We start from the raw sequence: 17,335 nt of genomic DNA, 5'->3' as shown, positions 1-17,335 counted from the left end.
TAAAATGTCTCAAACTATCAGATGCCATACAACTTCCCTTCTTCTCTCTCTCTTTTAAATTAAAGGTGGTTTTATTTCCTTGGTGTTTTTTAATTGTGTATCAGATTTTCATTTTTTATCTTTAATGAATGTATCTCTTTTGAAATGAGGACTTTTAAAAGTAAATATTCTTTTAATGAAAATAATAATCAAATAGTACCGAGGTCTCTTCATCCCCTTAATGCTGTCTGTATTGAGGCAGGCAGGAAGAATTATGTAGGATCAGGAACCTGCATTTTAATCATGGGATGCCTCTTCCTCACACTGTTGTGACCACAATGAGCAAATCCGTGCCAAATACCTGTTGTCACTGTCCCTGTTGCACAGAGTGCTTTATAGAGAGCTTGGGTCACTTCTGTCTTCTCAGGGACCATTTCCAGTTCAATTCATTCCTTTGTGAGTTCCATGTTTCCATCTCGTATTATTTTCCTTCTCCCTGAGGGACTGCCTTTTACTTTCTATCACCAGGTCTGATGGTGATGAATTCTTTCAGTTTTTCTATATCTGAAAACACCTTTTTGTTTCACTTTTGCTTTTTTTGAGATATATATTCTTTATGTGTAGGATTTAAGGTTGACTGTTGGCTTGTTTTTTGTTTTTTTACCTTTTAGTATTTTTTCCAGCCTTTTTTCTTTTTTAGGCACATGAGCATGTGAACAAAAGTATGTATACACAGATGAATTAAGAAAATTAGAAAGTGCTATACATATTGTTTTATTTTCTGCTTATTTAAGTTAATTGTACATGAGAAACACTGTAAAATTTCTGTTGAGAAGCAGAAGCTCAAAACTATGTGTATTAATTCCCCTTGTCCTTTTATTTTTTTTGAGACAATGCATTTTTGGCTTCGAATTATAGATTATCAATCATTGAGTCCAGAACCTTTAGTTATTTTATAGTTACACACATATGTATCTTTAATAAAGAACAAGTGCTATAATGCTTCAGTCTAATGGAAAACCTTTTAGGCAGTTTTCACAGTCACTATGAAATGCTATCTATCATCGAGGGTCAAATTAGCATTTGCTAATTTTAGAAAACATCTTAAAGTTTTAATGTAATACATGTTCATTGTTGAAAATTTAGAAAATAGAGAAAAATATAAAGAAGACAGTAAAAATTCCATATAATTTCACCACCTAGAACTGATTGATCACTACTAAAATTCTGCTGGTGAATTTCCTTCCAGATTTTTTTCTGTGCATATTATGCCTTTGTTTACTTAGTTAACAAAGTTAAGGATCAGTTGAATATATAGCTTTGTTGGTTTTTATACTTTTTATTTATCAGAATAGTATCTGTTGAGTGCTTACTATTTGTCAGGCAGCCTGCTATGCTCTTTATATTTTATAACTTATTTATTATTGCTAAGAGCTATGATTAAATACGAATCATTATTATTTCTGTCTATATGTAAGGAAAATTTGGCTTTTCTCAGCTAATCACAGCAACTAAATGACAGAGCCTGGCTATAAATCTAGCATATCTGACTTTAGAACCTATACTTAAATAATACATTATGTTATGTCACATCATTAAACATTTTTCTACAATGGACTTTAACGGTACATTATGCTGTTGTATTATATATAGAAACCATTTACATATTGCTATGCTAGTATGTTGTTTCAAGGTGTTGATCAGATTAGCATTTTTACATAAAAATCATTGTGAATATCTCTGATTATTTCTTCAAAATTACTTCCTTGGAGCGGAATTACTGTGTCAAGGTGCATTACATTTTATATGCTTCAGAAACACATTGCTGAGCTGCTCTTCAGAAAGGTTGATGTTTATACCCCCTTAGTGTCAAGAGCAGTCTACTACACCCTCAAGACTGAATATAGTGTTATAAACTCTTTAATAAATTGGTGAGATATTGTTTTTAAATTTTAATTTCTTGTTTATGATCCTCTTAAGATGTTTACTGGACACCTATGTTGCTTTTTTTCTCTGTAAATTATATCCCATTTGCTTTTTTCCTGTTACATTTCTTAAAACTGCACTTTCATCTGTTCTTTCAGTGCTAATCTTCACAAATGAGGCAGGTGGTGCCTTCCAACTGCCTTCACTTCTTAACTGCATGGAGCTTTCTCTCCTATTTCTATCCAATTTGATAACAAAAATGATCAAGTACAAGAAATGGAATTAAGGTGCATCTCTAAACTTAAACACAGAAATTCTGTATTTAGTTTATACTCTGAATTTTGTCAAATTTGTTGCTTTAAAAATTATTTACCTATTTTTTGAGATATCCAGTAAACTTTTCTTAGACCTAATCTTCTTAAAATTTTCAGTGACATATTATAATCGTTTATTTCTAATGAGATCCATGCCCCCTTCCTTGACTTCGTGTTTTTTGTTTTGTTTTGTTTTTTGTTTTTGGTGTGTGTCTGTGAGAGAGAGAGAAAGCGAGGAAGAAAGAGAGGGAGAAGGAGACAGCTATATAGATCCTTTTCCTTTTATTTTTCATTCTGTATTATAAGAATGTTTCTCTCTCAAATTAGCTTCTTCAACTCATTTTTACATTCAGTCAGTGAACTGACTTTTTAAAATGACTATAGAAATTACTCCCAAATTATATCCCAATCTTGGTGTATGTAGAACCTATTTACTTTATAACTTATGTCTTATTTTCATCTCAAATTCAACAGAAACTTAATACCCCTTTTCCTTTTTTTCTTTCTTTCTCTTGATCCGAACAGCCTATTTTTTCTATGTCGACCCTATTTTTCATTACTTTAGATGTAAAATTTTCTAGTCATCCTTTGTTTTTTCATTTATTTTACCGATTTAATATCTTATTATATTGGATGGTTTTCTTTTCTTTTGTATATTCCTCAGATTCTTCTTTTGTGTTCATTCTTTGAGCCATATGTCTAGACCAGGTCTTTCTCTCACTATATGCTGTAGTTTGTGTAGGGCTTCTTTCAGCTAATCTTTCTTGGTTTGTCCTTACTTTGTCTCAAGATTATTCTGTAATTATCACTTTGTTTGAATAGTCTTTGTGAACAATAATGTATAGTTGGGCCCTATTTTTTTTATTTTTGCCAATCAGAGCCCAAGGTCGTGTTGACTTTGAATACCTATGTTATTTAAGCGCATATTCAATTGTCTGCTTCAGTCAGGAAGATTACATTATTGTCTGCACTGGCTTCCTTCCCGAACCTCCTTGCACATCTTAGTCAAAATAATAATTACTATGACTACTGTGTATTAAGGCCATATAAATACATCAATTACTGTGCAAACCCTTTCCTATACATTTTTGCTAATCATTGAAACCAGTATGGTAGTTACAGTACCTAAGCTAAGGATTAATTCTTTCATGAATTTATTGTTGAAGAAACTTGAGGTTTCGTAGAAAATGAGATTAAGGGGTGCATGGGTGTCTCAGTTGGTTAAGCATCTGACTCTTGATTTTGGCTCAGGTCATGATCTCTGGCTCCTGGTGTCTAGCCCAGCATGGGGCTCCATGCACAGTGAGGAGTTGACTTGCCCTCCCCCCTTCCCCGCCTCTTCCTTCTACTTACATGTGTGTGCACACATGCGCTAGCATTCTCTCTCTCTGAAATAAATTAATAAATAAAACCTTAAAAAATAAATAAAATGAGATTGAGAAAACTGTGGTCTGAGGTAAATGAATGAAAGCATCTAAATAAATACTTGCTAATAAGATAAAACAATCAAAATGAGTTGTAAAGAAAGACTATCAATTACACATTTTAAAGTTTTTGCTATAATAGGTACAGTAGTTTATTTACATTTAGTATTTTGCATGTAATGTACTTTTCAGTAAGGTATCTTTTTCTGGGATCCCTGGTTGGCTCAGTGGTTTAGCGCCTGCCATCTGCCCAGGGCGTGATCCTGGGGTCCCAGGATGAAGTCCCAAGTCGGGCTCCCTGTGTGGAGCCTGCTTCTCCCTCTGCCTGTGTCTCTGCCTCTCTCTCTCACTCTCTCTCTTGAATAAATAAATAAAATCTTTTAAAAAAAAGATATCTTTTTCTAACACCCATCCAGCATTAGGAAAATGCTTGTGAATTTTTGTTTTATCCTCTTGGTGGTGATATGCGTTTAAATGGTGTTTTTCCACCCCCTAAAACTTTTTCCAAGAATCTATTGCTTTTCCAGTTTTGAAGATTTGGATTTGTTTACCGTCAAGATCAGAAACCTGGTAGCTCAAGTTATCCGTCTCCTTCATTTCTTCTCCCTTTCACTGTGCTTGTAAGAAGGTGGGTGGGTCTGGATTTACCTTACTTCAAATTTCTTTCTCTCTTCCCAGGTCTACTTTGTAGAAACATTTACTCCCAGTCTGTTCTGCTTTCTAGTTCTTTCCTTTTTCTGCCTTTCAGGCATTGCTTTTTCTATTTCTCTACATCACCAAGATTTAAAAATATTCCTAAAACAATATACAAATGGGAAACAGCACTGGGAACTTTCAGTAGATTATCAATAAGTGAAAGCTTTGGGATTGAAATTTAGCTCTAAGCAACTCCGAGACCCAGATCCTTTTTTTTTTTTTTTACTTCCATATTTCTTTCATACCCTTCATCCTACCTAAAATCATATTTTTCTCAACATTTTGTTACCTTTTATTTCAAGGTTAAACTTAGTGTTCAGTTCATCATTGAAACCATTCAACTGTTACTGGTGGAGCCCGGCTGAAAACTTAGCCTCTGTACACTTTAATGTACATGCTTTTATGTTTGTCATCCATAAATGGATTGATACCACTTCTAAGCATCAATTTTTGGGGGTATATTTCCTTATGACTTTAGTTTTTAATGTTTGTTCTGTTACTTTTCCTAAAGGTAATTTCCAGTAATCTCTAGTCTTTACAAGAGTCACATTTCCATTTCGTTTTGTTTGTTTATTTTGATAGCACCATACACTATAGCTGATGACTCTCTTGGCTTATTTGCAAAAACACCATGACTTTGTTATGAATCCATCTATTCTATTTTTTCTTTGCCTCAGATTCTACTTGGCCCTTACCTCAAAGAATCAGTAGCCCTTCTCTGTTAATATCAACTTATTTTGTTCACATCTTAACACACTTACTGTAATATTTTGTATACTTTAACACATTCTATGTCTCTCATTCCTGCAACATATACACATACCCTTGTACATTCATAAGTATTTGTCTGTGTGTGTGTATAATATTCTCAAATAGGAATCATACTTCATTCAAATTGGTATCCCATCTCACTGTTCTTGGAGTATAGTGGGGATTGACTCACTCTTGCTAAATTACTGACTGAATGAATCCATCAAATCAATAAGGCAAGCATATTATTTTCTCTACTTACATTTTCTCTTGCTCTTTTGCTATCTTCCTTCTGGTTAGAGTACTTAGAAATGTCCCTTTAATTGTATTTGTTTCATTGCATTTTATCTAAATTATCCTGCACAAGAATGTGTATTTTCAGAAATTTCTTTGACCTTGCTTGTACTTCCTTTATTCTTATCCATTAAAACAATCATCACCCTCATTTTCTTTCACCTCTGATTGCTCTGTCTATTGACAATGTAAAAACCTATATTTTGCTTTTATTTTTATTTCCACCCCAGTAAATGCTAGCCCTATACGTATTTGCTTACAAAGAAAACCTGTCTTAGAAGTTTTCTGTCTTCAGGCACCTGGGTGCCTTCTTTACTTCTTCAGCATCTGCCTTTGGCTCAGGTCCTGATCCTGGGGTCCTGGGATCAAGTCCCCATCAGGCTCCCTGCCAGGAGCCTGCTTCTCCCTCTACCTATGTCTCTGCCCCTCTCTGTGTGTCTCTCGTGAATAAATAAATAAATAAATAAATAATCTTAAAAATAATTTTCTGTCTTCTATTTAGTAGTCCTTTAGCTCTTCCTTAAATTTTTGTCTTTTCTTTTAAATGTCTGCCTTCTCTAATAAGTCACCTTACTATCTTTTCACTTTACAAAAGTATAACAGTGATGTTCCTTTTGAGAGTTTGAGCTTTTCAGCTTTACTTTTTTTTCTCCCCTGGAAGCTAACTGTGTTCATCTTTCAAATTCTATATTTCAACTTTAATTTGGCTTTTAAAATGCAAAGTATATTTTAAATATTTGAAAGGTAAAGGATTTCTTCTCGCCTTTATCTTCCATAGATACTGGTAAATCAGGCACTTGAACTGCCCTGAAAGTTTCTCAGAGGGCTGCCATGCATTTACAAACACAGTCATTTGTCACTCAGAAGCACTGAGGAAGTACTGCTGTCAAACCATGTGCTGAGCATATATTGCTTGCATAGCATTCCATTTTCTTTTATGTAAAGGTTAGGAAGAAATAAAGTCATAATTTTGGCCATTAAAGTAATCTCGAATCAACTTAGAATACAACATACTCACTCCTGGCACATCCCTACACAACAAAATAACTTTTATAAAGCAACACAAGGAAATGTTAAATTATATTACACAAATTATGTATACACATAAACAAAGATAGGAAGTTCAAAAAATTGTAGACAAAAAAAAATTAAAAAAAAATAAAATAAAAATAAAAAATTGTAGACAGTTTCTGAGAAAAATATTTAAATGACAGCTGGCCAAGAGAAGATGTTGTCACAAAAAAGACAATGGCATAAATAGAATGATAGAAAGGGAACCAATAATTATGACATTTGCCTCTTTTGAGTCTGAGTAACAGCAGTGTATAAAAATGTTATCCTAAAAGGGGACGTTTAACTTTTGTCCCATCCAGAAAATAAACTACACATGAAAGTAATTGTTTCTTTTCCTTTATTCTCCAAAATGGTTTAATAAGATTAGCAATATGTAATTATTGCTCTGGGCTTAGATGTAAGACCCAAAAAGTTTGCAGTCTGTTTGCTTAGGGAGACCTTATACCTCAAGAAATATTAAGCAATTATCTGATAACATATAACATTAGGTGAAGGTATAAAACATATGGTGTAGAAGAGGTTCAAAAGATTAAAAAGATCACTAGGCTTGGATATAAACAGATTAATGCTCAAAGAGAAGTTAACATTTGAGCTGAGCCTTCAGAAGAAAACTTTTGAGAAGGCAAAGAAGGGATATGTGGGCATACGTTGTGTAAAAGATACAAAGGCAGGAATATAAACAGTCTTTTCAAGGTATGGTTTGCCTTACAGTTCTTAGTTATGTATGGATATTGTTGGACAAAAATGAAAATGTAGTTGAGTTGATACTAGTTGATGGTAATGTGATGTTAGGTAAATAAATGGAGACATAGCAATGTTTATAACAGTATTTTCAATATTGTTGAGATGCTACATGTCCTTACATTCACCTGTAGATTCAAAGAAACCACAACTAAAATCCCAGCAGGCTTTTTTTTTTTTTCTTTTCTTTTTTCTTTTTTTTTTTTTAGAAATTCCAAAATGCATATGGAAATGCAAAGGACCTAGAATAAAAATTCTGAAAAAGATTAAAGTTAGAGGACTGATTTTACCTGGTTTTACAAGACTTACTATAAAGCCTCAGTATGTGATATTGGTATAAAAATAGAAACATATGGAATAGAATAGAAAGTAAAGAATAGATTGAGACATACCCAGTTAGTTGACTTTCAATTAAAGTGCCTTGATGACTCAGTGCTAAAATGTACAGTCTTTTCAACAAATAGCAGTAAAAGGATTACCTATCCCTATGATGAAAAAAACCTTAGCCACAAATGTTACTACACCATAATTAATTAACTTTGATTAATTAATAGGTCTAGACATAAGAGCTCAAACTCTGAAACCTCTAAAAAAACACAGAGGTGAAATCTATATTATTTAATCCATTTATTAATATTTAAGGAACCTACCCTCTAGCACAGTAGCCAACCAAAGATTCTTCAACTTGAGCACTGTTTCCATTTCTTATGGATACAGTACTCCAGTCTTGTGCACCCTTGTGAAGGGTGGAGGTATGGGGCACAAAAAGTTTAAATGTCAGGAAAGATAGTGTGGGATTAAAATGTCAGAATTAGGTTAAGACCCAATTCTGAAGAAACTTGATAGCTACACTAAGTGATTTAGAAATATTATTTTATGGGAATGATGAAGCTAGTGGTGTTTTGGATAAAATTGTTCTTTAAGATGAATTTTTAACATTTTTATTTAGATATAATTCACATGCCATACAGTTCACTTATTTAATTATAGAATTCAGTGGTTTTCAGAATATTCAAGACGTGTGTAACTGTTACCTCAATAAATTTGAGCACATTCTGACCACTCCAGAAAGAAACCCCATATCCATTAACAATTATTTTCCTTTTCTCCCAGCTCCTCCCTCTTTCCCTGGCTTTAGGTACTAATCTACTTTCTGTCTGTAGAGATTTGCCTTTTCTGGACATTTCATATAAACAGAATCACACAATATATGGTCTTTTGTGACTTTTTTTTTCACTAGCATAATGCTTTCAAGGTTCATCCATGTTGTAGCATGTGTCACATTACATTCCTTTTTATTTCCAAATATATTATATTGAATGGCTATAACTCATTTTGTTTATTCTAACATCAGTTGATGGATATTTGGGTTCTTTCTACTTTTGGGCTATTATGAATAATGCTGCTCTTGTACAAATTTTTGGTGGACCTGTTTTCATTTTTCTTAGTATATACCTAGCAGTGGAATTTCTGGGTCATGTGGTAACTCTGTGTTTAACCTTTTGAGGAACTGCTGGATGGTTTTCCAAAGTAACTACACTGTATTATATTGCCTCCCAAAATGATGAGCCTTACAATTTCTCCACATCCTCATGAACACTTATTATCTGTCTTTTGATCAAACCATCTCCGAGTGCATATGAAGAGGTAGCTTATTTTAGTTTTGATTTGCATTTCCCTGATGGCTGTTGATGTTGTGCATCTTTTCCATGTGCTGCTTGGCCATTTGGGTATCTTCTTTGGTGAAGCGCCTATTCAGATCCTTTGCCCAGTTTTTTTTCTCTTAAGGTATAATTGACAGATGTACAGATGTACAACATACTGATTTGTATACATTGTGAAATAATCACTACGTAAGTCTAATTAACATTCACACCATAAATAGTTATAATTTTTTTCTTTTTTTCTTGTAATGAAGACTTTTAAGGTACACTTATATAGCATCTTGCAAATATACAATACAGTATTTTTTTTAAAGATTTTATTTATTTATTAATGAGAGACACAGAGAGACAGAGAGAGAGAGAAAGAGAGAAAGAGAGGAAGGGCCAGAGACACAGGCAGAGAGAGCAGACTCCATGCAGGGAGCCCAATGTGGGACTTGATCCTGGGTCTCCAGGATCATGCCCTGGGCCAAAGGCAGAGCTAAACCGCTGACCCACCCGGGCTGCCCTACAATAACAGTATTATTAACCATAGTTGCCGTGTTGTAGATTACATCCCCATGACTTACTTATTTTGCAGCTGGAGGTTTGTACATTTTGACCCCCTTCATTCGTTCCATACACCAGGCTGATAATGCAGCCTAAACAACTATATCCTTTCTCTCTCTCTCAAAAAAAAAAAAAAAAAAATCCCATTACCTCACCTACACAGTTCTATTTTTTTTTTTTTTTTTGTCACTGTTGCTTCTAGCATAGTCTCAATTATCCATGTTACATTTAATTTACAGTTTACTTACCCAACTTCTGGTAGGGTAGATAGGGACTTGATAATTGTCTATCACACACAAGTAATACCAGATTAGTAATACTATTTTTACATCTCTTTAAAGTGCAAATATATACACATTCCTTAACATGATGCAAAGTTAGAGTAACTTCATAACAGTTTATTTTGTGTAACTTTGAAACACTTTAACATAAGCAGAGTTACATACATTAAAAGCTATGTTTATGACCAAGGTTTTAGAGATAAAACTAAGAGTCTTGGAAATCATGTGTTAAGCTGACACTCTATAAAACTATTGATATAAAAGTTTGTCAGAATTATGACTCAGTTTAGTTAAACACAATTTAATTTTCTTACACTTTTAAAGCTTTATGTAGAGACACTGTTAATCTGATTAATATCCATATCAGAATATTAGGAAGTTCAGATTAGCCAGTCTCTTCATTTGGAAAATACAAACCCACACCTTTACAAAATCATGGAGAAAACATAGCTATGTATTTTAAACCATAATTATTAAATTAGTCTTATTTGTATAAAGATTCACTTTTATTATGTGAACTGGGCTTTTTATAAAAATATTTCTGGGATCCCTGGGTGGCGCAGTGGTTTGGCGCCTGCCTTTGGCCCAGGGCGCGATCCTGGAGACCCGGGATCGAATCCCATATCAGGCTCCCGGTGCATGGAGCCTGCTTCTCCCTCTGCCTGTGTCTCTGCCTCTCTCTCTCTCTCTCTCTCTCTGACTATCATAAGTAAATAAATTTAAAAAAAAAATTAAAAAAAATATTTCTGAGCTTCTAGCAGAATCTCTAAGAAGGATTTTTTTCTTAAATGTCTAGCACATTTAAAGTTTTCATTGTATATTAGAATATAAAATTTATGAAAGTGATTACTATTCTCTGTGAACCAGATTATCACTCCTTTAAATTCCAAGACTTTATAATTTAATTTATTAGTACCCTTCTATGTTAGGAATATATTTTATGCTCACACAGTGAGAGAGAACGGCTTTTCTCAATTACAGCAACACAGAGAATTTGTCACTCAGAAACAGCTTTAAGTAATCAAAGAAACACAAAAATTCACCAGCCAAGATTTCACAGGGCTATTTTCCTTCTAGCGTTTATGAAATTTTTTATGAAATAGTTTTAGCCCAAAGTAGACCAAAAAATTAAGGACAGCAACTCAAATTTTTTACGTCTCTCACATGAGAGATAACAGATCCCCATAATCCCAGTAGCAGTCTCAAATGGTCAGATTATAAAATTACACTCCTACTCATTTTTGCTACCGGGGAGAATTATTTATCATTGTTGTTTAGAGCAAACTAGATCCAGAACCAAAAATGGCCAGAACCAGAAAAAAATTCAAAAGTACTACGTTAGGAAAAAAAACATGTTAACAAAGATAGTGTTCTATTACTGCTTTAGAAGCAGTCTGGGGACCAAGCAATTATGCCTGGGCTTAGATAGACCACAATGTGTATTTCTGTGGTAACAGTTGAGTTTGGCTTTGTGAATCCATTCTGGCATCTTGGTGGAAGTTCCAAAGCTGTTGCAGGCTAATATTCAAAGAGTTAAAAAAATGACTTTCATACCTATAAAATGAACATGGATTAGACTTTACTTAACTCACTAGTTAATGAGAGAATTGTGGTATGAGATGTGGTAACTGAGATGTGGTAACTGTGACTCAAAGGACATTTTAGAAGTATGTGGTTAAAAGCAAGTTATTAAAGTAGTATTAGAATAACATCGCTAAGTTAGATATAAAACTAGTTAATATTCTACAGGGAAATAAACCATGGCCTATGAGATTATCTTTTCTAACAGAAGAATAGTATCTGAATTTATTCAGGACCAAAAAAAGTCTATAAATTAACATGCAACTTAAATATATCCAGGATTTTAATCAATTTTAAACAGTGGATCAATTAAAAATACATTCCCGGGATCCCTAGGTGGCGCAGCGGTTTGGCGCCTGCCTTCGGCCTAGGGCGCGATCCTGGAGACCCGGGATCGAATCCCACATCGGGCTCCCGGTGCATGGAGCCTGCTTCTCCCTCTGCCTGTGTCTCTGCCTCTCTCTCTCTCTCTCTGTGACTATCATAAATAAATAAAAAAAATTTAAAAAAATAAAAAATAAAAATAAAAAAATAAAAATAAAAATACATTCCCCCAAATTATCCTTGGCTGGACCTGTTAAATAATGCACCTATATCATCTTGAAAAAATCAGTTGCTCTCCTTTTAGTTCTTATTTTCAAACTTTAAATGACTTTTCTTAACACAGGGCAACAACATGTGATATACTCAACACTTGTCCAGAGTAATTCCAATGGCATAAGTTTTATTGATGGGAAGCATCAGTATGATAAAGATGTCAGTTTTCCCCAAAGTAATTTAAGAATCAGTAAGATTTTATTAAAATCTCAATGAATGTTTTTATAGAACTTGGCAAGTAAGTCCAAAACTAATTATGAAGAGGAAAAGCTCAAGAATAGCTCAGAAAAATTTGAGGACAATGAACAAGATGGAGGGAATTATCCTATAAAATGTCAAAACTAATTATGAAGCAATGGAGCGTGCAGAGATAAACAGACAGGCAAGTAGAAACGAATAAAAAAACCAAAACATAATGATGGACATTTGAAACCCTGACAGATGCAGCTAAACAAATCATCGGAGAAAACATGAACTCTTATTAAATGCTATTAAGCCAATTGTTTATAACACTTGGAAAACATAAAAATAGATTACTAACACATACTATATATAATAAAAAATAACTTCCAGGTAGATAACTACCTAAATGTAGGATGGCAAAATTTTAAAACTTTTAGAAGAAAATATAGAATGTTATTATAACCTTGAGGCAGAAAGGGGTTCCTGAAACAAAACACAGAACTACCTGATCCAAAACTGAAATTACAAACGTGATTATATTTTTAAAAATTGTTTTCCTCAAAATCACCATTGTTCAAAGAAATGTGAAAAGATAAGCCACAGATTGGGCCAAAGGTATCTGCAACATATTTAATTGAGAAAGTGTTAATATACAGGATATATAAGGACATCTTCAGTAAATTGGTAAGAAAAAAGACACCTAACCCAACAACATCAACAAAAAATGGGTAAAAGACATGATCTAACAGTTTGCACAAGTGAATGAATGACTTAGAAAGATATGAATAAATGTTCAACCAGTCTAGTAATCAGGCAAATGCAATTAAAATCACAGTGTGATGTCTTTTTACACTTATAAGATCACCAGTATTTAAAGGATCAGAATATACCAAGTATTAGTGAGAATGTGGAAAGTCAGAACCTTCCAAAGAGTGCTGTTGAGAATATGCATTGGCATAAGCATTTTGAAATAAAATTTGTCCGTTTAAGTTGAAAAAGCATATGTTCTTTGATTCAGGAATTTTATTTCTAGGTATATATCATGCAGAAACCCACACATGTGCATAAGTAGACGTGTACAAGCAGAACTCATAATGGCTAAAATGGAAAACAATGCAATTGTCTGTCTGCAAATAATGGATGAATATATTTTGATATATTCATAAAAGATGTATGTACAGGGTTGTTAAAATGAGTTTGTCAAGTGGTATTTATATGTGTAGTTAAATCTCATACATAACATTGAGTGAAGCAAACTAAATTGCAGAATGAGAGGCATCCTTCATAATGTTTGAAAATGGCAAATGTACACGTATATTGTCTATATTCATGTATACATATTATTTCTACTTCAAAACATCCATAGGAAGATTGAGCACCAAAATTAGTACGATGGCTACCTCTATGAAAGCAGTGAAGGGACGAGAATTAGAGATGAATAATAAAGGGCCTTAGCTTTTCTGGAATACATTTCTTTAGGAAAAAAAAAATCTCACTCCAGTATTGCACGGTGCTGAGATTTGATAAAGTTGGATGTTTGGTACATGGGTGTTTATTACCTAATTCCCTCTGCATTTCTCCATGATTGAAATACTTTAAAGTACTTGAGAAAATAAAAAAAAGAAATACTTCCTTTCGAGACATAAAAAAATGGTATATATAAAACATGTATATAAATTTAAAAGCATTATATAGTAAACAACACCAATACTGCATGTAGACCCTAAACATAAATAAATATATGCATTTATATATACATGTCTGTGCAAACATACATACAGTTAGTTATGAGCATTAAAAATTTCAAGCTTATAACTTGAATAGGAAGGGTTCTCTGCAATTCCTGGTGATGTTTTCTCCTTGAAGAGTAGAGGTGGAAGGCAGGGCTAGGGACGAGTCCCACAGCAGGTTTCAGCTGGATTTGTTATGTTTTATGTGATTTATTAAGGACAAAAAATGATGTAAGCTTGTCATACATTAGCAGTTAGCAGTTCTTTTAGCAGTTAGCGGTTCCTACCTTTGTGATAGGAATATGAATATTGGGCAAACCAAATCTCTCCATTTCGTATTGCTTATCTCTGTTTTTCAAAACTGGGCAAACCAAATCTCTCCATTTCGTATTGCTTATCTCTGTTTTTCAAAACGATCTTTTATTTTTTTCCTATTTTACCCACTTTTTAAGATTTTATTTTTATTTATTTATTTTTTAATTTCTTTTATTGGAGTTCAATTTGCCAACATATAGCATAACACCCAGTGCTCATCCCGCCAAGTGTCCCCCTCAGTGCCCATCACCCAGTCACCCAACCCCCCACCCACCTCCCCTACCACTACCCCTTGTTCATTTCCCAGAATTAGGTGTCTCATGTTTTCTCACCCTCACTGATATTTTCCTAATTTTCTCTCCTTTCCCTTTATTCCCTTTCACTACTTTTTATATTCCCCAAATGAATGAGACCATTATCAAAACGATCTTTTAAAAAACATCATGCATTTGACTAAAATCAGGAGCTTGTGGATAAAAGACAAATTTTGGGTCAGTAAAAGTATCATAAAAATCAAGTATTTTGTCAACCTATGTGTTGGAAATGGTAATGTATATCAAAAAAATTAATTGTGGGTAATTTTTCCCTTTTTCCCAAAGAATACAAGTTAATGACCAGATTGTGGAAGTGGATGGAATCAGCTTGGTGGGTGTCACACAGAATTTTGCTGCAACAGTTCTCAGAAACACCAAGGGCAATGTCAGGTAAATATATGTGGCTCCAGATATGTGTAATTTCATTACTTATAATTTTGTTGAATTTTAGTTTTCTAGATGTATGTAATTACAATGAAGATTTTATCTGAATACTCAACATTTGCTCTTAGTTCTTAATGTTTCCTTCTTTATTGTTATTAGTTTATGCAAATATAATTTAGGACCAAAAATTATGCTATTTCAGAATGACATGAAAATATGAAGTGTACAGTGTACAGTATCAATATGGTTAATCACTGAGCTATGTTAGTGTGCCTAACAGCATACAAGTTCTAAAGTCCTCAACAAATTGAATTTAGACTCTAAATCCTTTCACTAAAACCAGTTACACAGTAAATTGAAATTGAAATGATTATACGTATATCCAGTGATACATGTTTTTAGATAAACTGGCTTAATTACTTGAGGTTAATAAATGCATTTTAAAAATCTCTTTATAGACTTTGTAGGACTAATCTTTGGTCAACTGTAAGTTTGACAATTTAATAGAACAAAGGGTACCTTCTTTTGAACCTTGAAATGATATATCCTGTCCTGGGGGTTCCGAAAACTGTAGCTTAGAAAATAGATAAGAAAGGAGTTCTGAGCCAACTAAGGTAACGGTGTGAAATCCATTTTATTTGGTCATAGGGCATTTATTTTTAAATATAGTGTTGCTTATGTCTTAATACTTTTCCATCAATCCTACGAAGGAACACATAGGGGATGTTATATAGTATGGGTAATTATCAAAATGTTTTAGTGTTATCATCAGAATGTGATAACCAAAAATCCTGAAAATGTCAATGACTTAATATTGCTGTAAAGAGGGTCACATGAGAATTTTATTGCAGCATGTTTTTTTTGTTGCACAAACATGGGTTTAAGTTTTAGATTTTAGACTTTTTCAGTTGGAAAATACCCTTTCATGCTGAAGGAAATGTTTAAGGAATACAACATCAATGACTTTTATGAATGCTATGTTGATGCTTCAAGACTACTCACAATCCTAGGAGAAGTATGTGAAATAATTGGAAAGAGCACAGGAAAAGCCATCTGATGCTCTCTTAGAGACCCGTGTGGGTGGGCTACCTCAGGAAATGGGATTGTCTTTCTTGTTTTTCTCAAGAAAAGACAGCACTTTCCTCTCTCAGTAAAGAACTTGGTTTTAAACTGCCCATCAGGCTTTGAAGTTTAAAATTGAAATAAGTAAGATATACATTCAGCTTGTAAGAACATTTTTCTTTTCTTTTTTTATAAGAATATTTTTTGGTAGCGAGGAAGTTTATAGTTACATGAAATCATAGCCATCCTTTTCTTTCAAGCCTCATGTAAATTACAAATGGCCTCTTAACGATCCATCTCCTGATTTCAGCCTCTCCCTTCAATCTGCTCTCCTCATCCTTCCTCCAAAAGGGAGGAAATAATAGCAATTTTCAAATGCAGGAAGGTCTGCAATGGAAAAAGGAATGAACTCATTCTATGTCATTCTGGTCCTGGAGGATCTCAGACCTGAGGGTAGAAGTAATAATTGTGCGTCTGTAATGTGCCTCTCCTCTTCTGAGATCTTCCGTGGCTCTCCATTCTATACAGAACCTAAGCTCTTTATCCTGCTATTAAAATTTTCATCACCCATTCCCATCACTTACCCCTCTCTGTATTCATGTTTTGTTACAGTCACACTGTTGTAGTCATATTCCTTCAAACCTGACTTGGGAATTACTGTTTTATTATTGTGCCTCTTCCTCCCTGTCATTTCTTCTGTTTAAATACTGTCTTCTGCACTGAGTGTTATACTATATGTTGGCAAATCAAACTCCAACAAAAAGTATACATTAAAAAATAATAAAATAAAATAAAATAAAATAAAATAAAATAAAATAAAATAAAATAAAATAAAATAAAATAAAATAAAATACTGTCTTCTGTTTAGAACCTACTTAGCTTGAGGACCGTATTTCAGCTTCTTTACCCTCCAAGAAGTCCTCCTTCAGCCCCCATATCCCCTAGCAATCTCTTCTTCCAGGTAGCACTCATCATTCATACTACTTTTTTGACCTTGAGGTTACAGAATATTACTTTTATCTTTTACAGGCATTCACTTATTTCCCCATTCACTTTGCACAAATTTTGATTATTGAAATGGGACCTTTAGCCCCCCCAAGTTATTTAACCCAGGGTCTTAATTAATTGAATATAAGAAAGCCTTTTCTCAATTTTAACTTATTAAAAATAATATTTGAGTCCTCTGAATATATTTTAGGTGGTAGTTCTTCATAAAATATTAATACAAAAAACAGGATCCCCAAACTAGACCTGTGTTTTTAATTAACATTTTAAAACTGAGAATTTAAAATATATATGGTTTTATATTTCTTATTAATTGGTGACTTAGCTATCACACTTAGTGGATACTGAAATTTATTTTCAAAAAGGGATATCTGAAAAATTAGTAAATTTAGTTTGATTTTTTTCCTAACTACTAAGCACAGATCTGGGAGGAACAGGAAGCCATGGATCTAAAGATCCAAGTTAGGAGACA

General features: G+C 33.4%; 1 protein-coding gene across 23 annotated transcripts in view; it reads left to right on the top strand.

Annotated features, from left to right (window-relative positions):
• The window catches only part of PPP1R9A (protein phosphatase 1 regulatory subunit 9A), a 312,092-nt gene that overhangs the window by 175,739 nt on the left and 119,018 nt on the right, over positions 1-17,335 (top strand). For all 23 annotated transcript variants that reach the window (XM_072784098.1, XM_072784099.1, XM_072784093.1 and 20 more), the window contains one exon: positions 14,698-14,802. In XM_072784098.1, coding sequence (XP_072640199.1) covers positions 14,698-14,802 — 105 coding nt within the window. The remainder of the gene's footprint in view (positions 1-14,697; positions 14,803-17,335) is intronic.

This window comes from Canis lupus, chromosome 18 (assembly GCF_048164855.1).
Source record: "Canis lupus baileyi chromosome 18, mCanLup2.hap1, whole genome shotgun sequence".
NCBI lineage: Eukaryota > Metazoa > Chordata > Mammalia > Carnivora > Canidae > Canis > Canis lupus.
The sequence above is the reverse complement of the archived record's forward strand: the minus strand, read 5'-3'. Positions and strand labels throughout refer to the sequence as shown.